The sequence below is a fragment of the Schistocerca cancellata genome, chromosome 1, assembly GCF_023864275.1.
Source record: "Schistocerca cancellata isolate TAMUIC-IGC-003103 chromosome 1, iqSchCanc2.1, whole genome shotgun sequence".
Lineage (NCBI taxonomy): Eukaryota > Metazoa > Arthropoda > Insecta > Orthoptera > Acrididae > Schistocerca > Schistocerca cancellata.
In genome coordinates, this window is record NC_064626.1 from 683,667,720 (window position 1) to 683,691,192 (window position 23,473).

General features: G+C 43.5%; 1 protein-coding gene across 2 annotated transcripts in view; it reads right to left on the minus strand.

Moving 5' to 3' along the window:
- The window catches only part of LOC126184263 (DNA-directed RNA polymerases I, II, and III subunit RPABC3), a 489,383-nt gene that overhangs the window by 249,921 nt on the left and 215,989 nt on the right, over positions 1 to 23,473 (minus strand). For both annotated transcript variants that reach the window (XM_049926640.1, XM_049926647.1), the window contains exon 2: positions 368 to 451. In XM_049926640.1, the coding sequence (XP_049782597.1) occupies positions 368 to 451 (84 nt within the window). The remainder of the gene's footprint in view (positions 1 to 367; positions 452 to 23,473) is intronic.

The following is a 23,473-nucleotide window of genomic DNA, read 5'->3' on the forward strand; positions in this document are numbered from 1 at the left end:
AATAAAAGGAGAGAGATGTAGTGTAAAAATTTATAATCTGAACTGAAAATTGAATCGCGTTTCTCTTCACCCTCAGTTCGCCTGGGGAAAAAAAAGGAGACATTTTACACGTGCGCAGATTCCGGAATGTTCCGTAATGTGTTCCCTAAAATAATACGGAATAAAGTTAAAATAAAACGTGCAAAATGTTGGTACGGTGATTGAAATGTTAACAATATAGTAATTAGGAACCGTGTTGTGTGTGAATAAGCTTCGTCCACATGATTCAGTGCACCGCGCCAGAATTACAGACATCAGCAGGATGATTTGGAAAGAAAACGGACGATATCATAAGAAATAAGGTGCGTAATACGTTTTCACAACTTACCCAATTCCATGGGGTACAGCCACGTGTTGACGTCGAGAATGAGGTCCATCTTGAAGGACTCACTCTCACAATGCAGGCGGCTCACTGCACAGACAAGAAAAGAACGAGAGTAAGCAACAAGTCAAAGAATGGTTACGCCGTTTCCGGCGCTTAAAGGCACTAATGCTGACGCGCTCCAATGACATAAAAAGCTACAACCTCGAAATGCAGTTCCTTACATCACCAAATTAGCATCCAACAATCCATAAACGAATTATTTGGACAGGCGAGTGTAATGAAATCCGATCCAGTGTGAATGAGGCGAAGCGCTTAGGCTGCAAGCGCAAGGATTAGCACAACCCACGCGGCTATGGAAAGGAGCGGGTGAGGCAAGTCAACTTCCCGGTTGTTTGTTGTCAGCCGCTGTAGGCAAGCGGGGAGGGGAGGGTGATGTTGCGGTCACGCTGACGTCACAGTCAGCTGACTGCGCAGCTGCCAGCGCGGCCGCTGCCGTGGCCTTCCTCAGAAAGCCACGCCGAGCAATGTTCCCCAGGTCCGGAGGGGCAGTACAACTCAGGAACATCATTTCAGATCTGTGTCAGGGAGTGTTCTCTTGTGAAAAAGATAGTTTTAAAACCACGTCACTGCTTTTCAGACTTAACGGATCAAATGGCGAATAGTGAAGCAGCTCCGTAACTGTTATCGTATACGTATCCGAGTAATTTCAACGCTAGTTAACACTTCCAATACAGCCATCTGCTTGGACAGGGAGCACATTCAGGAATTACGACGTTGGTGTGCCTATTACGTAAGTTACATAGCAACGAGCACTGCGTCCTCCCGAGGGTCTCAGTTAATATCTGTAGTGTATTAGGTCTTAAGCTGGGCGTACATAAGGCATAAATGATCAGCGTAGAGGCAGCGATTTGTTCTTTCCGAAAACTTGCACTTTACTATTAAGATGCCGCGTAAACAAAAACTCACTTGTACTTGTGTACTAAGCCAGATGGTAAATAAAGACAATGAATATCTCTTGCTGCACTGCGTGGTATTTATTTCATTTGGGGAAGATAGCAGATTAAGTCGTAGCTGCTCTAGACGGAAGAAAGTGTTACATCGTTACCCAGGTTTACATCCACTAAGTACTAATCCGAAGGTAGGAATGATTTTAACTGTTCAGCAGTATTAATTATTCCCCCTCTTAGACGAATTAGCCCAGTCGGTACAGCGTTCATTATAAACGCAGTGCTCCCTCAGTTTAGAAAGAGTGGGAAAGCCATGGCCCATGGGCTTTTGTATGAAGCATTCTTGAATCATATTCACCTTTGAAGCGAATAAGCAGAACTGCGGAAATCCAATGTAGGATGGCTGGATAGATAATTGAATTTGGCTTCTCTAAAAGAAAATCCAATGTCTTACCAGAGATCCCCCTCTCTCTGGTCATTAAATATAAAGCGTGCGGTCCGATTCCGACAATGTTTGAAAAAAAAAATGTTGTAATTTAAATTTAACCACTGTAATTTGCCTATGATTTGGTATCTTGTGAACAGATTCCTAATTTATCGAAGAAGCTCAAAACTGCCAAATACTGGAATTCAAAACAAACTGAGTATATGGCTGGCAGTGACACCACGGTCTCCTATATCGACTTTTCATTTGCCGATAATCTAACTTAAAAGAGCCCTGGGTGTCTGCAAACAACGCCTGTCAAACTTAAGTTTTCTGATTATCTGTGCATCGAGCTCGAAAACATGCGATGATTCATGTATTACACAAAGTGACAAAGGTTGCCGATACGCAAGTAGTGCGATTTCTCAATGGCAGCGATGATTATTATGAACGGTTTCTCCACCATTTGAAGAGAGCGGGTGGATAATACGACAGTCACTTTCCATTACAATTCAGTAACTACAAAAACACACCGGAACTGCGAAATGCACTGCATGACAAACTCATTTGGTACCTCTTAGAAAAACGCCAAATAGAGCATTAAAAAATCTACGAGGAAATTCTTATTTAATACGCTTATTCTGAACAATAGCCACTGCACTTAATACATTTCTTTCTCGTTCCAATGGCTTCTGGCGTCCGCATGATCAACTCCACGTGTCTCAAGGAGATCTTCATTTGTGGGAAGAAGCTGACGTTTCATGGCAACTTTAAGTGACACGTGTCAATATTAATGACGTAGAGCGAGTGTTCAAGAACTTAAGAGGCAGACTGCTGATAAGTCTTTACAAACTTTTATCCGGAGTACTGGGGCGCTGTAAAGATGGAAGAACAAGTTGCCGATTTTCAAAGTTAGTCCGACAGTATCATGGACCTAACTCAGGAATTCTTCCTCATAAGACTTCCCAGTGAGGGTTTTTTGTAGGCTGCGTGCCACCCATTTCAAGACTATCGGTAAGATAAACCACACAGGCACCTCACTCTCCTTTGTTACAAATCGGATTTCCATCCGGCGGGTCAAGTGCCCTCAGTTTCAATAACACACTATCCCTTTTGCAATTTGGTTGGAAATGACACCCGTATCGTGTGTCTCCTATGACAATGAGATGCAAACACCGAGAGGTCCATCTCCGAATTATTGAACCGTTTCTTTGAAGCAACAGAAACGATGTGCCATCTGTTCCTCTATCATGGACTACGGTAACTTCCTCAACTGAAAGTGTTCTTGCAGGATGGTGTAATTTAAAGGTGCAGACAAGCGCCAGAGCTCTTCCGTCTGGCTGTACGTACGTAAATCGCTCGATAAAAAGAAAAGCCAACTTGTGCTGGAAACATGCCCGAGTCTGAGACTGAATAAAATGAATTAAGTGAACAGTAGACCTTCTCTCTTCTTCCCCAAAGACACTGGCTAATGACTGTCACCCACTGAGAAAATTTTGTTGTTGAGAATATGCTCATCGCATTTCTCAGCCTTACTCCAACGTTTCGTTACGCCCAAGTGGTTTAAAACTGTAGAAAAACCATAAGATGTCTTTACTACAGCGGAGAATTGTCTATGTGGAAATAAAAGAACAGAAACAGTTTGCGACGTGTTCACTTGTACATCCATGTTGCATAACTGCGAAAATAGTGAATTAAATAGATAGCAAGACTTGTGCGTCTTATGACCACTGTTCATCACAACCGCCGATTCAGGGACGCCTGTTAGCCTTACACGACTAGCGTGGAAGACAAGTAGTTGCTGCTGACGTGGCGGCAAAGAATCCCGAGGAAGCGGTTGCGAAATGAGGTGGTCTTTTTCTCCTGTTGTAAAGAGCGGAAGCAATGCCAAGGCCGCGACATGTGATCCAGCATAGGTGCCGGCGTGACAGCCGCAAAATCAGTTACATGTGACACAATTTGCCGTCGCGCCGACAGCTTTTAGGCAGTTGTTCGTAATGATATAGCGAACTCAGCATGGAAAGATCAAACAATCTCCCAGTGTGCTGGGCCACTATATGAATCTATCAGCAAAATCTCTCCGGAACCAACATCACGACAATACACACATAAGGCAATGAGTGGAATCGTAGCTGCATTTCTTAATTTACGAAAGAGCGTAAACTGTTTCAGTGTGGTTCTCTGACAGGTTATCTTTCTCACAGCAGAACATAAAAATAATTTATTTTCGTAAATGAAACACAATAATCTGCTTTTTAATTTGACTGGACCACGCTTATCGTTCCATTTTAATAAGTCATTATTACTTAAACTCGTGCTAAGTACAGACAAAAGACTTATGAAAAGGAAGTTAAAATTTAATGAGCCGTCCACCTAGACGTCTACTCAGTCAGGTGGACAGGGCTGGGGACTAAAATCGGTCCACACCCTGGTAATAAGCCCGTGCTCGCCTCCACGACTTTGGGAAACGTGGGTGGGCGGACGAGGATTTATAGTCGGCCCCCTTTCTGTCTACCTATTCAAAGCATGTAACTACTGCGCCACTTCTTTCTGTAAAGATAACATCTGTAATTTTCTTTGACATTCCAACTGCTGCTACACAGAACAGGAAACCTGACCTTTCACATTAAGTCTGCCGGCCGGAATGGCCGAGCGGTTCTAGGCGCTTCAGACTGGAAGCGCGCGACCGCTACGGTCGCAGGTTCGAATCCTGCCTCGGGCATGGATGTGTGTGATGTCCTTAGGTTCGTTAGGTTTAAGTAGTTCTGAGGTCATCATCAGTCCCCTAGAACTTAGAAGTTAAGTGCCTTAGTGCTCAGAGCCATTTGAACATTAAGTTTATAACAAATTCATCCGTATGGGACGATCGCAGACTCAATGACATTTGTTGTTATCCTATGACCTGCCATGCTCTGCTACTATACAGGTTGATTACAATTAACTTAAAAAAAAACCGAAGCGACGTAGATGACGCTGAGACAAGTAATTTGATACAAGACACATGGAGCCGCAAACGCCGGGAAACACTCGAAAAGTGGATGACAAATGCTGAACATGTGGCTAGTTGATCCTACCTTCGCCAGTAGGCTAGGCTTGGCTACTCTGTCTTCGAAAACCTTTTGTAAAAGTGATCTGTTGTACATGCAGTACAAAATTACTGCCCTCGTTGTAACGATGAAAATAGCTGTTTTAATTTTGTACTGCTTTCATTTTGTCCTTTTTTGTTCAGAGATTTTGTTTTAGTAAAGAACACGTAGATCATTTAATGCCAGCTATGCAGTTCGGAAGCCTATACTTGTTTACTTGTGACGCAATGCGGCAGGTTTTTGTTGTATTGTACTTTGCAATTAAACAGCGGAGACCGCGAGACCGGTAAATAAAATAGTTTATCTTACCTCAATGTAAACACATAATTGTCTAATGCAATGCAAAAAAGTACTGCCTGCCAGGTGCAAGATTCAAACCCTGAGCCCCACGCGCTCAAGTCGCGTAAATAGGACCGGAGCCATACCGACTTGAATACTTGACTTGGGTTGGGATGATCAGGTGGGACAGATCGATAGGCTCCACCGCTGCACGTGCGGGCAGGTACGTCATCTGGTGACGTAGATATTCAGCAACTGGTCATCCACTTTTGGGGTATTTTCCGACATTCGCGGCCCCATGCGTCTTATATCGAATTACTTGTCTCAGTCGTCTACGTCGCTTCGGGGTTTTTTAAACATTAATAAGAATCACCGTATATAACGATACTGGTAAGTTTGCATGATGATCTGGCGCACTACGATATGCAGTGGCTGCACAAGTAAGAACGGTTAATGCCTCAAAGAAGGAACTTTTTCAACGACAACACAGATTTTAGCATCTACCTACATCCTCGGCTGGCTAAAGGGTATTTTTTCCATACCTCTCATCAAGATTACTTTCCGTACCATTTGCGCTCGGAAGGTGGAAAACAGGAGTGCTTTTTTGCCCGAGCGCAAGCTACAGTTAACTGTATTCTATCCTTCATTCTCCACACGTGAGCGAAATGTAGGAGATACGCTTTAGAAGCTTATTCCCCGAAGTTTTCCTTCTGGCGTCTGAAAATTCAAATTTCTCAATTTTCACTCACAGAGACAGGACAAACAAATCTGCATTCATTCCCTCCGCCCTTACACGTATATGCTTGATATCCCTATAAGCAGAAGGATCCCACACACTTTATAGCAGTATTCTACTGTAAGTCAAAGTATTTGTATATAACTTTTTTAGCGGACAACTTTCAGAGTCTGAGTATGCTATGAACCAATCGATGCCTAAACTGAAGTAAAGTGATGGTCCCATTCAACACCACATTTTGTCACCCCTAAGCATCTCAATGACACGACTGATCTATTCATGACTAATTAATCTTATTGTCAAGAGTTACTATATTTTCATTTTTTGTGAAATGCATTAAGAGATAGCTGTCAATCTTTACCCTAAGTTGACAGTGTGTGTTACCACTGTTGCATTTACACTGGCTACATTATCGTCGTTGCGCACTTCTGTTAACTGCTGGCTTCGATTAACACTTACTTTAAGCCTGTCAACATACGCGCATACAGTTCTGGAGCTGTGTGCGTCTGTTTCGAAGATGCTTTCGTATCAAATGTAGACGGGGGAATGGGGGGGACTCACAACCTCTTTTTGAAAACTTCAACTACTAATACTTCATACAGTTCTTCTACCGAGCGAAGCTTAACAGTTCGAGTAGGGAAAGGATGACTGAACCAGCGGGCAGCGAATACAGCTGTGGAGCCTGGAGCGGAGGGCACCAATTTCGGCGAGGAAACAGTGCTGCCAAGGCCGGCGCGGCGGCACCCGCAAAGGAACAATGACGGCGGGGATTTCCTCTGATCTCCCTCCTCGGCGACACCAGCGGCGGAGAACTGCTGCACTGTACTCACTTCGCTTCAAATGAGACACGTGTTCCATTGTCAAATGGTTCAAGTGGTTCTGAGCACTGTGGGACTTAACATCGGAGGTCATCAGTCCCCTTGAACTAAGAAATACTTAATCCTAACTAACCTAAGGACATCACACATACCCATACCCGAGGCAGGATTCGAACCTGCGACCTTAGCTTTCACGCGGTTCCGGACTAAAGCGCCTAGAACCGCTAGGCCACCGCGGCCGCCTGTTCCATTGTCAGCAATCGGGCTTAGTACATCGTATGTATGTACCACGAAGGAATTATCCGATAGGGACGGAAATCGGTAGATTCTGATGTACATGTACGTGTGCGAACGAATGAGTACAATTTCAGAAGAAATAGATGATTTATTCAAGAGAAGCAGCTTCACAAATTGCGCAAGTCATTAACGAACTGGTCCACCTGTGGCCCTTATGCAACACTTATTCGGCTTGGCATTAATTGGTAGAGTAATTGGATGTCCTCCTGAGGGATATCATGCCAAATTCTGTCCAACTGGCGCGTTACATCGTCAAAATGCCGAGCTGGTGGAGTGCCCCGACCACAATGTTTCAAACATTCTCATTTGGGAAAAGACCCGGCAACCTTGCTGGCCAAGACAGGGCTTGGCAAGCATGAAGACGAGAACGCTCGCGATGTGCGACCGGGCATTATTTTACCGAAAAGGAAACCCAGAATGGCTTTTCGTGAAGGAGCGCACAATATCGCTGACGTACTGCTTTGCTCTAAGGGTGCTGCGGATGACAACCAAAGGGGTTCTGCAAAGATTCGATAATTCATCCTTGGGCATACAAAATCAGCACTGGAAGATACGAGCAGGGCGAAGAGGGGTCTCTCGTCATGGAACATAGTATCACTATTGGACAACAAACACTGCACCACGGGATGGACCTGAAAGTCAAAATGCTCACACAATTCTTGGCTGAAAGCGACCTATTAGAGTAAGCATGGGGCCACAGAATATAATGATATGGCTGCCGAAATCATCACCCAACCCCCCTGTTCCCCATTTCCACTCTCGGCAGACGTAAACTCGAAGATGCAAACAGTGTGAAAGCAGGACCCATCCTATTAAATGACATTCTCCCATTGCTCCATAGTCCAAGTTTTATGGCTTCCGAATCAAGTTTTTCTGTTACAGGCATTTTCATCACTGATAGTGGTTTTTAAATTCTAGCTCATCCTAAATATCCCTAATTATGGAGCTCCGTTTGTGTTGTTTTGGTGCTGACAGGATTCGCGAGGGCGACATTAAGTTCCGTAGAGAATTTTGGGGCTGTCGTGCTCTTATTTTCTGTTACAATCCTCTTCATCGACAGTCTGTCACAATCACTCAACCCACACTTTCGTCCGCGTTGTGACTTGATTGTTGTTGTTGCGGCCTTCAGTCCTGAGACTGGTTTGATGCAGCTCTCCGTGCTATCCTGTGCAAGCCTCTTCATCTCCCAGTACCTACTGCAGCCTACATCCTTCTGAATCTGCTTAGTGTATTCATCTCTTGGTCTCCCTCTACGATTTTTACCCTCCACGCTGCCCTCCAATACTAAATTGGTGATCCCTTGATGCCTCAGAAAATGTCCTACCAACCGATCCCTTCTTCTGGTCAAGTTGTGCCACAAACTCCTCTTCTCCCCAATTATATTCAATACCTCCTCATCAGTTATGTGATCTACCCACCTAATCTTCAGCATTCTTCTCTAGCACCACATTTCGAAAGCTTCTATTCTCTTCTTGTCCAAACTATTTATCGTCCATGTTTCACTTCCATACATGCCTACACTCCATACAAATACTTTCAGAAACGACTTCCTGACATTTAAATCTATACTTGATGTTAACAAATTTTTCTTCTTCAGAAACGCTTGGATAATGTTTCTCCGCTTTCCCTGTATGCTGTATAAATCTTGGATAAGATGTTTCTTAACATACCAAACCTGTCGGCAGCCTTCGTTACAGACGCACCATTCGAGCACCAACAATTTGCCACCGTTCCAACGCACTGAGCTCCGACGTAATTTACCAACAACTACACAGAGCGCTGTTTTCACCACGACTGACCCTTGCAACGTATTGAAGACAACGCACAGGTGCCGCTCGTTGCCAAATACAACAGCGCCACCTGCAGGTTTGGCTAGCATCTCCATTTACGTTCAAAGATGCGTTCCTCGCGAGGTTTCCACATTTTAGTCCGACCCCTGTAGTTGCAAATGTTTGGTGATAATTTCGCGGACCAAGAGGAGGATAAATACAGCTAGATGTGGGACGTTACGTCATGTGGGACGTTACGTCGTTTAATTCTTAGAATACAGTAGAAAAGGTTGCTGTTTGGCACGGAGTTCGACATCAAGTGATGGACACTTGTTCAGAATATTTCGGTGTCATTCAAAGTTAGACAGAATACTTCATTCTCGTGCAGTCGACGCAGATGAGTGCTAAAGTGTGTGTGTGTGTGTGTGTGTGTGTGTGTGTGTGTGTGTGTGTGTGTGTGTGTGTGTGTGTGGGCGCGCGCGCGCGCAGCGCGGACAGCGCAGCGGTGCCTGACGGCCAACCCAGTGTCCGACGGGGCCTCTGCGCGCCACAGCTCGCGAGAGGGGGGCACCTGTGTGCTGCAGCCACCCAGCCACAGACTAGCCGCGCCTCGGACAACACGCTGTGGCCTCCTCTTCTACCGGCCATTTCCAAGCAGTTCTGTTAGCAGGGAAATGCCCCCTACGTCGTGGCGATAGATCCTTTCCTCAGTATGCAGCAGTGCTGCGTCCAGCTTTGGAGGGCTAAAGAAAGATACTGGCAGAATTGGGGATATGATAACGGTTCGTGAGTCTTGTCTGGATTACCTGAGAAATGCAAGGTTCCATGTTAGAGTAATGCTTCAGCGCATAGTTTTAATCTTACAGGAAATTTCGAAACGGCGTACACACTGTTGCAGAGTGAAATATTCATTCTTCACTCAGTATACTATTCACACCTATCTCCTAAATGGACACACGTTCTGATGCCAACTCTTGGTACAACTTAGTAACTTGCTTCACCTGATGATGTCAGTTGACTGTCGAGCAGCAACCCCACAGCAAATTAGGAGATAGGTAACTATAGAAATACACGCATGTCTATGTGCAACACACCATGCAATCGAACATTATACGTACCCCCCCCCCCCCCCTTTCCAAATTCAGGGAAGTGCCTGTTCCCTTACGTGAAGTACTAAGTTTGAGTTCCGAGGTTTTCCCAATAGGATCGATAGTTGGAATTCATTCTTTTATCCAAATGAGTTCATTATTCCATTATTCTGCACAGTATTTTGATATCAGATCCAGTTGTGACCATGACTACTAAGAAGTCGTGAGATACTGTCTTACAACAGGGAGAGCTGACAATTGTAGGCTAATGAATTGGATGAAATTTGGTACAGATGTCCGTCACTGAAGAAAAAAAAAAGTGATGCTTGTTGGCTCTTAGCTCGACAAATGGTGGTGTTTGATCAAGCTGACGGTCAAGAGTCAACTCCACGGGCGAGTGGCGAGCGCAACCTTCTCTCTCAAAGTTTCTGTATCAGGCTGAAAGTCTGCCACTGGACTTTGAAGGAAGAATATTTTCACTAAATTATTTTTTTCACAAAGTAATCAGCATTTCAATACAATAAACAGTTTCATTCGTTTGTCATGGAAGCATTACTGAAAATTAACAAATCGTCATTTGACGTGGCTTTTCTTCCATTTGTTCGTCGAGCAATATACCTGAATTTGAATACATAATAAACATATACATTCCACATCAAACGAATAGAACTATTTATAATTTTGTAAAGCTAATTAGACTATTCTGACGGAACTACATATTTCACAATGCAAAAAACTTTCTTCAAAATTGGAAGGCAACATGAACCCGCTTACGCACACCGGATCGGCTGGTCAATTATTTCAATCAAAAATGGTTCAAATGGCTCTAGACACTATGGGACTTAACATCTGAGGTCATCAGTCCGCTAAACTTAGAACTACTTAAACCTAACTAACCTAAGGACATCACACACATCCAAGCCCGGGCAGGATTCGAACCTGCGACCGTAGCAGCAGCGCGGTTCCGGACTGAAGCGCCTAGAACCGCTCGGCCACACCGGCCGGCTTTATTTCAATCCAAGGAACTTAAATGACACGGAAGACATTGCTTTTCTCAAAAACTACGGACCTTGGCGCGGAAAGAACGAAAATAGGCGTACTTTAATTTTTTCAATGTGGGACCTGTGAGTGAAACGTCACTGAAATTTGTGCCTCAAAAATCCCCATGTCTCCTCTTTGCTAATTCTACGGAAGACGTCCGAGTATCTTTTTTTTCCTGGCCTTTAACCCGTATCTTTACGTGTGCGCCATGATGATTTTCTGTATTTGGGAATGTTAATGATAGTGGCCGGATGCCCTTCCTGCCACCCCTCGCCCACTGTTGCGAAACGGAATTTGCGTTCGCTATCTGTCTGCATCTAGTGTAACCTCACATGCAAGTGTGCGGACATTTTCTAAATGTTTGCGAATCGACTAACTGAGGCGAGACGTGGGCACCAGCCCGATATTCACCAAGTCAGATGTGGGGAAGCGCCTCAAAACCACGTCCAGTCTGGCCAGCACATCGCCTCCAGTCGTTAATTCGCCGGATTGATACGATACGGGACTAGCGCGCCGCCCCGAATCTCGCAAGCGACGAGCTAACGCGTGCAGCTATGCGTGGGGAAAGGGTGCACGTGGGAGGCTTCGGAGTATAGTGCTTAACAAATGGAAGAGTCAACTCAGATAGGCATTCGAAACTTACCATCTAAACTATGAGAATTTCTCTTACCAAATTTAAAAAAGTCATCCCTTTTCAGACACCCACTTAACTTACCTGTTTTGCACATGATATGAAAAGATACTCACAATCGGCAAGAGGGTCATGAAAATTATAATGGTGCTAGAATGCACTTGAGGCGCTGAGAACCACAAGGGCATTCATTTATGCTTCTGCCATCTGATAATCTTATGGTGCGTCAGGTTTATCTGTGCTGAAGGCCCACATTGTATACACGAACATTCACGAAAAGCTGTGTCACAGGTTTCTCTGACATTCACCTAATTGTGGGCTCGACGCTGGTGTGCTTTAGGCCTTTACGGTTCTTAGTGTTTCATTTGTAATACTGACGTCCTCGTCTAGGGTTGGCGGACAGCAGGACGTTTCTTTCAATAACATTGCCTCTGAATACACTCTGGTTAGTCAAAAAGCAGCGTCTCGAAAAATTCTATTATGTCTCTAACAATATTTGTCAAAAATAGTAAATTACTCCCTCTCCTCGTCTATCGTACTATGTCATATTTACGGAGATTCACTTCATTCATACGACTAAATCTGCTCGCTTTCCATTCGTCTGATCCACCACCTTTAATTTTATTTCTTGGCTTTAACAGAAGCAATTACAATGTTCGATTACTATTCCTATTTTGGTTGTTACTGTTGCAATTATTCTCCTAAATACTATTCTAAATTTAATTAGTGGTAAGAACTGTTTAAGTGTTTGTGCTGACAAAGTACCCAACGTTTAATACATCAGAACACTGTTAAATTGGTGTGGAACGTTGTTTAAGGGTAACTGCAACACCAGCACTACAAGATGTATCACCTGGTAACCAGAAAATACCGCTTCCAAGCAGCAATCATTAACAACTTTAAACACTACCTTAGCGAAATCTCTTCAAGAAACAGTTTTCATATTCTATATTGATCGTGCTACAAACTACACCTAAACCATTTATACACATGAACACTGTAATTATATTACCATTACTGCTATGCAACCGATATTCTTCTTCGGAGCGTATAGGTCTTTAAAATGAAATCTGTAGTTCTTCCCAGTCTCCTCTAACGATTTTCAATATAATGTCATGTGACAACCTATCTTTTACACCAACCGCTCGCAACTTATTTGCTCAATACTGGGTACCGAAAGAACAGGTGCTGTCGTGCATTGGCAGTTACTCAAAGGAAAGTGTCCAGCATGAACTAAACGGTGGCATCGAGAAAAGGTCCTGTTTCGTTAATTGTACGTCCACCATTGAGGGACCATGTCCGTGTACCGAAAACAGTACACGCGGAGCACAGGGCTCTCCGCTATTGATCGCAGCGCCGCCTGGCAACATGGCGCCCTTGACATTGGCGGAGCACAGCCGCAGCGTGACGTCAGGCGGGGGCGCAAGCGCATGCGCCTTGCGGCCGTTACGTAAGATCGAGCGACCCAGATCAGCCGGCTGCCGGGCACGGGCTGTACCTGCGCAATAGCAATAACTATAGCTGTAGCTGTGGTTCCACAGCCACCGCGCAGACCACCGCCAGCCTGTTTAAATGTTCTGCCAGTCGATGCGGCAAGTGAACAGCAGCGTGGGCTTGCAGCACGGTAGCCGTCTCTATGTCGCAAACACACCAAATCTGTTCAGGATGTCCCGCCAGGACCTCTGTGGTGAATTGTGGAATGGGTAGACTGTGGAAATTCGGGGGCAAGCAGGCCAAATATCTTGGATAAGGAAGTCCGCCAACGCGCTGGATATATGTCAGGAGAAAATGGGTAAGGAGAACGTTAATGACGCGCAACATTATCTGACTCAAAGATCGCTAGGAATATTATTAAAAGATTGGTTGTCAAAGAGTATCATTAACCATAGATTACTAAACCCTCGTAAAATTTACGATTGCAGCAGGGTATAAAACAGGTCATTTCGTGCTGAATTTGTGTGTAACGTACCACTGGAAAACTAGTAAATGTGATTAATACATAATCTAAACGTTATGACTTCCTTTGAATAAATCTGGAGTAGTACAATTTACGATGGTTTAGTAGAAATGTAACACTCCCCCCTTTAGTGTTCTAAAGTTGATAAATTGGATTACTAGTAACTGTTCAATTCCAAGCCACACCAACTGCTGCAAAATAAAGTTTATTAAAAATTTTGAAATCTGCTATCATTATACAGTTTCCACATCCAGTAACTTAGATTATTTACAATGAAATTCCATTGTTTTTGCTTGTATCTGCTATTGTCAGTGTACAGTATTATGCTAAGTGTGTTTCGATTACATTGGTATCTCTGCACGATCATAAAGAAAATAATTACGTGGATTACGTTACAAGGCAGTTCTAAATTCTATGGTATATTTTCGGTTGCTCCACGTAAGGATGTTAACGGGGAAAACTGTAAACAAATAACCGTAATAGACTCTCGTATCTTCCAAGGACTTCAACACTGTGTCTCTTTGAATGTGCAAGCTTTTGTTAATTTCATGTGAGCGCTGGACGTATTCTCGGCTATGAGCCTGTGTAATTCTGTCTCAGGACTCAATTTATGAGTTGCCCAATGCAAGAGCGAAGTACACTATTCTAAAAGCAGAAAATACTTTACCGGTATTTCAGCAGAGCCGTTGTGATAGACAATATGCTTTTTTTTCTTTTTAACTATTGGTTAGATACATATTAAAAATGGTGACTTTTACTTTGCTAATACGAATCAAAATCTTTAGTAAAACTTAATGGTTCTAATATCTAAGGCCTCACAACGTGATAATTATAAATTTTGACATCCATTAATTGTGTTCCACAAATTTGAGAGGCTATGAAATACCAGCCGACCAAGACTTCACGCAAATATGAAGTCATGTCCATGTAAGTGTTACTTTGCGGTCTTTCTTCGACCACTCTACAGACTAAATGTGTGAACCACCGGGAAAGAAAGTCAAAATTTCAGTGAAGCTCAAACGTCCCGACACATATGCAACCGTGGCGCTTGGTGCCAAAGTCACAAAAGAGGCAGACCATGGTTTTTAGTATGTATTTAAATGAAAATGCAGCAGCGAAAACCGTCGATGCGAAGCACCGCATAGAAATACGACTGGCTTGGTAATTGCACATTTTTAAAGGGAAGAATGAAGATTAATGTTTAACGTCCCATTGACGACGCGGTCATTAGAAATGGAACACGGGCTCGGATTTGGGAAGGCCGTCGTCTTTCAAAGGAACCATCCCGGTATTCGCTTTAAACGATACAGGGAAATTACTGAAAACGTACACCTGGATAGTAGGACGGGAGTTGAACCGCCGACCTGCCGAACGCGAGTCCAGTGTCCTACTATTGCGCCCCTCGCTGCGTTCAATTCGCTAGAGATTATTAAACACAAATGTGTTACGCGGACTGATTCTCTTTTCTAAATTCCACCATGACTGTTTAGGAACTTTAGTGGTTGTAGAGCAAGAACTGCTTGTTTTCTTTTTACAGACACAAGAAGGCTGTGTGAAAGCGAGAAATCTTACACTCATGACAGTCATTACCGGTATGATGTGCAAGGGGTGCCAAACCAGACGACTTGCTCTAGACAGTGAGTCACAGTTCCTCTCGCATCATTGTCATCGATGATGCACTGAAATCATAGCAGCTTTTAATATATTCAAGAAGTTTTTTGAAAGTGTAGTGGAAATCCCAGAATTCAGGCAGGCTTTATACATATTCTAACGGTGCAAGTGCCGTGGCAGAAGTAAAGTGATAAAAGAAAACTCCATTTCGTTGCGCGTTTCCGTAATGAATAGCAATAACCACAATCTGAAAACTGCATGTCGGAGCGATTGTGTTTAATGTCTAAATTGATAGATCTTCACAAATTACAGTAACTAAATCATGCCAACTCAGGGAAGATATGGGGATGAAACAGAATGGCTGAAAAAAAGCCATCATGTTTGGACGTCCCCACGACAACCGTGAATATGTGGCTGCTCTAGTTGTGTCCAAAGCGTCTATAAAAAGTGATGTACCTGCTCTCACAAGAGCACATAAAGCTGCACACCAAAGTGCCAAACAGCACAAAAGCTGGACACCACTTGTTTGGCTGTGCGTAGTGTGGTTCGACGAGTCGGCACTTTGCCTCTTTTCAAATTACTCAAGTCGTCAAGCAAACAGCCGATCCGACAAGGCTTTTAACCCGCGATGTGTGCAGAGTGTAATTAGGTCAGACGTGGTTCCCTGGTGGTTTCGGAGCATTTTTCGTACCGATACGTGGTCTCACCCACCCAGGTTACCGTGAACGTAGACCAGTATGCGTGTATCAATATCCTTGGTGACCAAGTATTTTTTTTTCTTTAAGGTATTCCTGATGAGTATGCTGTGGACACTCCCATCTTCCAAGATGACAACACTCTACTGGCACGACTGCAGGCATACGTTTCTGGTTTGACGAACTATATCACAACTCGACTGGCCAGTTAAAACACTCGATCTTAATCCCATATAAAATACCTGGGACTTTTTGGAACAGCGAGCGAAACGTAGCAGTTGACATTTCCACAGTTTGGTAACCCTATGGGACCTACCGTCCGCGAGTGGCTTCAGCAGGATATGGCATACCTGCAGAAACTTGTATACATACTTTCCGGCCGAATTCAAGCCTTTATGGAGGCTAGAGGCAGTGTGGCACGGTGTTTGGGTGATGTTCTCCTGCTGGTGACTAATTTCCTGTTGTGTGTCCTTATCTTTCTTATTCGCTTTCACTAGCGACTTCCTTGAACTGTATGTTAGTGAAATTCACTCTAACTCTACTTTGTGACTTATAGTCGAACTTAAACGTGAACATGAGTACCACAAATAATAGAAAACAACTGAATTACTCCACTGTATGCATACTACTATTGACGCTTTGTTAGCATCTTGAAAACACAGTTGCCTCCTCTGGGCTGGCAATTCGCTACAGAGTAACACAACGGGGTAGCCTTCGCACCAGGGCTCCCACTACAGCTGTCGAGTGCGTAGTAACAAGAAAATCACCGTGCTGTGGGAAAAGGGACAGCATGGCACCTCTGGCAATGAAGTTGTTGACGCTCTCACTAAGAGTGCCATCCTCCACGGGATAATGACGTACGATTATGTTCCTTGCACAGACCACCTGCAAGGCGTGCGGCTACAGATTAGAACCTTGCGGTACAGTAAGTGGCGCCTATCGTACCAACAATACTCCACTGCTAAGCAGTACAGACAGTTTCTGATCACCATGTTCCGCTTCAACCACCGACGGTTCCGAGTGCACCTCTATGTCATTGTGGCACAGGACGAAGACCACATTATTCTCGGCTGCCCACAGTGATAGCACGCGATAAATGAATTGCTAAGTGCTTGGTGCTTAGTGGACAACTGCTTCCTACACTGTGTAGATACAGCTCGCAGGCATTATGTATCACTGTTTACTCATATACAATGAAGTGCCAAAGAACCTGGTATAGGCATGTGTATTCAAATACAGAGATATGTAAAATGGTAGAATACGGCGCTGCGGTCTGCAACAAGTGTCTGGCGCAGTTGCTAAATCGGTTACTGCTGCTATAAAGACAGGTTATAAAAATTTTAATGAGTTTGAACGTGATTTTATAGTCGGCGTACAAGCGATGGGACACAGGGTCTCTGACGTAGTGATGAAGTGGGATTTTCCAAGACGATCATTTCACGAGTGTACCGCGAATATCAGGTACCCGATAAAACATCAAATCTCCCACATCGCTGCGGCCGGAAAAGGATCCTGCAAGAACGAGATCAACAACAACTGAAGAGAATCGTTCAACGTGGCAGAAGTGCAACCCTTCTGCGAATTGCTGCAGATTTCAGTGCTGGGCCATCACCAAGTGTGAACGTGCGAACCACTCGACGAAACTCATCGATATGGGCTTTTGGAGCCGAAGATATCCTTGATGACCACACGACACAAAGCTTTACGCCTCGCCTAGCCCCGTCAACACCGACATTGCACGGTTGAGCACTGGAAACATGTTGCCTGGTCCGACGAGTTTCGTTTCAAATTGTATCGAGCGGATGGACGTGTAAGGGTATGAAGACAACCTCATGAATCCATGGACTTTTCATGTCAGCACGGGACTATTCAAGTTGGTGGAGGCTCTGTAATGGTGTACGGCGTGTGCAGTGGAGTGATATGGGACCCCTGGTACGTCTACAAATGACACTGACAGGTGACACGTACGTAAGCATCCTCTCTGATCACCTGCATCCATTCACGTCCATTGTGCATTCCGACTAACTTGGGGTAATTCCAGCAGGACAATGAGACACCCCACTCATCCAGAATTGCTACAGAGTGGCTCCAGGAACACTCTTTTGACTTTAAATACTTCCGGTGGTCACACGTGTGTGTGTGTGTGTGTGTGTGTGTGTGTGTGTGTGTGTGTACACCTTTTCATTTCTAGTAATCAATCATTTATTGAAGGTTGGTTGAATGGATCATGTCCGAAGGCCACAATAAAAGAAAAATACGAAATAAAAAATAGCTGTCGAGTGATGGGCCACGACTGCCAAGCGGCGGTCTCTGAGCTCTTCCCGCCAGTGCGGCGCGGTCTCAGCGAGTGCCTGGTCACGGTGCTCGCTCGTCACAGCTCGTTGCCGCTTCTCGGAATTTCGGAGGCCTCACTGACAACTTCTAGCGTTCCTACGTCTTCAGTGAGTTTTCGTAATGATCAGCAACAGCAAACACTCGCAAAATTACACATAATTTTACGTTGGAAAATGTCGACTAGGAGAATACATCAATTTACAGATGCTTGCATTTCGATGATTTACTATGTCGATAGATGTCTCTCCTGATTAGGAATCACTGCTAAAAACAGCTAGTTACGGAGCCTCGCCGTCGAGAGAGAGAGAGAGAGAGAGAGAGAGAGAGAGAGAGAGAGAGAAGCATGTGAGGGTAGGACGAGGGAAAGGACGTAAGAAAAGTAGGGGGGCTGAGAGAAGGATTAGATGAAACACACAAATGTACTCACATCTATCGGGCGCTTTCTCGAGGGGGAAAAAAAAAAAAATATTTTTATTCAGTCTTATCTCCATTGCGAAGCCGTTAAAAAGACCACACAAATGCGCCGAATAAATTAGCTGTACACTTTTTATTCGGAGCATTGCAGAACACGGTTCAAATTATATAAGAGCCATGCTATTTTAACACCGGGGCACTTCGCTAGGTTCGAAAGTTTGTCAGTCTTAAGAACTATGACAAGTACAATCGGTAACTTTTTCAATGGTTTAGGGCCCCAAACTGTTCTATCAGGTACCCAATAAAGCTTACAGTCTTTCTTCCTTGTCTTCAAATCGAAGAACATGGTACGCTATATAAAAGAAGTTTATGTCTCGCGTAAGTTCGACGGAAGTTAACTATGACTGTCAACAAACCAGTAGTTTTTTTTGTTTCAAACTTCGCTGGAATTTTAAATTGCAATACACTGCACGTAATGTCCTTTCAAAAAAGATACAAAGTTCACATACTTCTTCCCAACCATTACATAGTGCTACGACTGAGAAACCAAATAAAATAGAAAATAAATCACCTTACCGGCACCGAAAATTATGCAGTAGTACGTTAAGTCAAGTAGAAAAACACAATACTGCTTTCTGACAACGTCCTAGTGGTTGTTAGCAGGTTGCAACGAAGGCAGGATTAAAGGCTTCATATATTTTAAAACTTTATACGCGCATTCCTGCATAATAAATATATGTGAAGACCGTTGTATCGTGCACAATAACGATGTTCAGGTACGGTCTGCCCTCGTTTGCGTATTATTTATATATGAAAAACAAGGCAGAATTTAATGTTTCATTAAGAAGAGGTACTAAACCGCGTCCAGTCAGTCTAATTTAGATTTTACGTGGTTTCTCTATGTTACGTTGCCGGCCGGAGTGGCCGTGCGGTTCTAGGCGCTACAGTCTGGAACCGAGCGACCGCCACGGTCGCAGGTTCGAATCCTGCTCGGGCATGGATGTGTGTGATGTCCTTATGTTAGTTAGGTTTAATTAGTTCTAAGTTCTATGCGACTGATGAGCTCAGAAGTTAGGTCGCATAGTGCTCAGAGCCTTTTGAACCCTTATGTTACGTTAGATGAGTGCCGCGATTATAATTTACTGAGTATTAAAGGAATGTCTAACAAAAACCTTCACCTTTAGCGCTCATAAAGGCAACCATCACTCAATAGGATATCAAAAGTAAAGACAAACCATCGCTAAATAGGACACCCAAAGTAAAGCAAACGACCTGATGAGGTTGATAGGGTGACGTCGAATCGAGCAAAATGTTCAAAAAATTATTGCTCTGAAATGCACAGTCGTGCTTATGGAATAATCTTGCCGCTGTGGAGTTAAGGCCAGAAAAAGACGGCGTATCAGCGACGAGCGCGTGACATTTTGTTAGGGAAGCGAGCGTGTTTGGTTGTGTGCAGTACTGCGATTTTTTCTCAATGGGGCGCGAAAATCACTTCTTCGACGAAGATAGCTTTGTACTCCGCCCGCATCTCGTGGTCGTGCGGTAGCGTTCTCGCTTCCCACGCCCGGGTTCCCGGGTTCGATTCCCGGCGGGGTCAGGGATTTTCTCTGCCTCGTGATGGCTGGGTGTTGTGTGATGTCCTTAGATTAGTTAGGTTTAAGTAGTTCTAAGTTCTAGGGGACTGATGACCATAGATGTTAAGTCCCATAGTGCTCAGAGCCACTCTCTCTGTACTCCAGTTGGAGGAACAAGTTTTGACCATTTGCTGTAAAATAAATAAAGTGGTTAGAGAAGAAACTGATATTTCTTTTCATTTTCTTAGTTCACACTTAGTAGTCCACTTTAATTCTCAGAATAAAAGTTCATTAATGCTCTCTGTACATCGCCAAAAATTAAAACATATGGCTTTGGATTTTATTATTTATAACACTGCGCTTTACTGTACCACATGTCGACTATCTTACAAGCGAATGGTCCAATTCGACACGTCGAAACCTACCCTCAAATTTTTCACACTGGAAGAATACACCGAAAGAAATGCGCTGCCAAAATTTTAGCTGCTAAGGCGCAATGCAAGTATTTTTTTAAATATGTTAAATTTACTCATATTCACCGCACGACGAACCGCTTATAACAGCAGTTTGAACAGTCCTCCCTGCCTAGTGCGCGATTCGGGGAATAAGCAAATGCAGCCGTAACGAAGTCCAGTGCATTCATGTAAATTTTAAGCGCTTAAACCATACCAAAAATGTCTCAAACCATTAATTATTTTAAAACCTGAACTTCATGTTGAGAGCTAAACTGTTGCAAATGTAATTGTTAGACAAGTGAGAGCAGACTACATATCGCAGACGCTGAAGACCGGCGTTTTGTTATTATGGTTACTATTGGTGGGAAAACAGCTCAAAGAGATATGGTTCTTTAAGTCAGTGTGTGTGTGTGTGTGTGTGTGTGTGTGTGTGTGTGTGTGTGCTGGCCGGCCGCGGTGGTCTAGCGGTTCTAGGCGCTCAGTCCGGAACCGCGCGACTGCTACGGTCGCAGGTTCGAATCCTGCCTCGGGCATGGATGTGTGTGATGTCCTTAGGTTAGTTAGGTTTAAGTAGTTCTAAATTCTAGGGGACTGATGACCACAGATGTTAAGTCCCATAGTGCTCAGAGCCATTTGAACCATTTGTGTGTGCTGTCTGAAAGCGTGACTGAACTATAGGTTTTCAATATGAAACCAACTGATGAGTGATGTATGAATCGCAAGAGTATAAACGTCCCGTTGCAACTGAAGTCATTAGCGATGGTACAGTTACCTCGGAATGGACAAGAATATTTTAAAGGAATCATTCCGACATAAAGGCCACGTATAGACTTTTCCATCCACAACCCGCCAGGCACATGACCTAGGTAGACGGCAAAAGGGGAAAGAGATAACATGGCACAACGCGATCGTAATTTGTAAAGCGTATTTCAGTTTCCCTTGATAGTTTCTCTGACACAATTGCTCACGGATACTATTCGCTTGAATTTGCAGCTCATTTAATGTCCATAATGATTAGCAATTTCCTTTGCGGTATCACCAACTGTTAGCAATGGAGATAAGACTGAGTAAATTTTCTTTTTTTTTTCGTATATTCTTGCTAATAGCAAGTGTCTTTGTTCAGGTTCAAGAGCGTCACATTAACGTGGAATCCAGTTAATATTTCCAACCTAACAAAAATGAAATATGAAGAACATTGTATGCAGTGAAATCACATGCTTCCTCGGAAGACCTGCATATGTGTTATTAGTTAATTTCTTGCTCAGTCATTCCAATGATGTCTACCTTTCGTTAGAAATTGTGGAAGTAGAATTAGAAGAAACAGGAAATAACTCAGACGATTCCGTGAATTGTGGTTCGAACCATGATTGTTGTGCTAATTAAAGTCGAGAACAAAACTACACTATGTTTCTAGCCAACACAAAACACGTTCGGTAATAGCGCCCAGTGACAAAAAAAAAAAAAAAAGAAAAGGCTGTAAATTATTTGGTTAAACGAAGGAGGGAGAAAACGCTTAAATTTAAGCAGTTTGCCAAGGCGGCTTCGTTTCGTAAAATCTGAACGTGAATTGTATAAATGGAAGAAACATTTACACGAGGTATGAAACATGTGCCAAAATGAAACTCGCCAAGGTGTAAAATAACTATTTAGAAGATTTAGAACTGCTCTTAAGAATCACTGTACCGTTACCGAGGGAGAGCGACGAGACTGGTCCCTCAGAATTGCAAGGGACATGAACATTACTGATTTTCGAGCTTATTCGACCTGGTGAAACAGATTTAGGAAATTATACGGAAAAGGGAGTAGCAGAACTACGAAGTTTACTTGAAGTAAACGTGTGGAGGAAAAATGGTTAAAATGGCTCTAAGCACTATGGGACTTAACATCTGAGGTCAACATTCCCCTAGACTTAGAACTACTTAAACCCAACTAACCTAAGGACATCACACACATCCATGCCCGAGGCAGGATTCGAACCTGCGACCGTAGCAGCAGCGCGGATCCGGACTGAAGCGCCTAGAACCGCGCGGCCACAGAGGCCGGCAAACGTGTGGAGGAGATGCCATTAATAGGTAATACTGTAGTCAAACTGGTGGCTGATGTAAAGACGAAGCTTATTTTTATCCTCTAAAATGTTGGGTATAAAGCCAATCAGTCAGGTTTCGTGCAAGAACTGCGTGCAGACCACCCTTTATCATTTCGAGCAGTGTCGCCTTTGCAGTTGGATAATAAGTGTCAGTGGATTACTGTCTCCGCAGCTATAGAATTTTGTCTTCAGGAAACTCAAGGCACGTTTTAGAAAAAGCTGTATTTAGTTGTAAAACTCGTGTATTCGATGTAGTACAATCTGGAAAAATGGGAGAGAATAATTTTCAATATTACATCCGAAATTTCTTCTTACCATTTGCAGAAAATAGTTCATTGCTTTTGTTGGGCTCTTGCTCTGGACATAACAATACCTTTGTCTTTAGAAGCACGAGGAAAAGATTGTTAACTGGAACTAATATAAATGTCGATAGAGAAAATGGTTGCTCTCGTCATCCAATACTATACTTCATATTTTTTGGCGCCTGTGGGGAATAAACAAGAAACTGCTTCATTGTTAGTAAAATATACATTAGTAAAAATTATCATAGGAACTGTGCTACAGGAATTTTTATAAAATATTTGATATTCAGAAATTAAAGTCCGAATGATAGAAGTCGTCTATAGCTTAACATCCAACTATTTTTCATATGACATCCATCGCGATAGAATTGTTCGTCTAACATGGCATACATAGAGGGAAAAATAGTTTCACATCAATGAGTTTTTACTGAATTTAATCACCTTGTTGCAACAAGCCAACGGGAAAACAATTTACGACGCAGCAGTGGTAAGCGGTTAACTATTTCCACGAACCAGCCGATAGGACAATGACAAGGAAAACGTCTCCGCAAGTGCGTTGCGATGT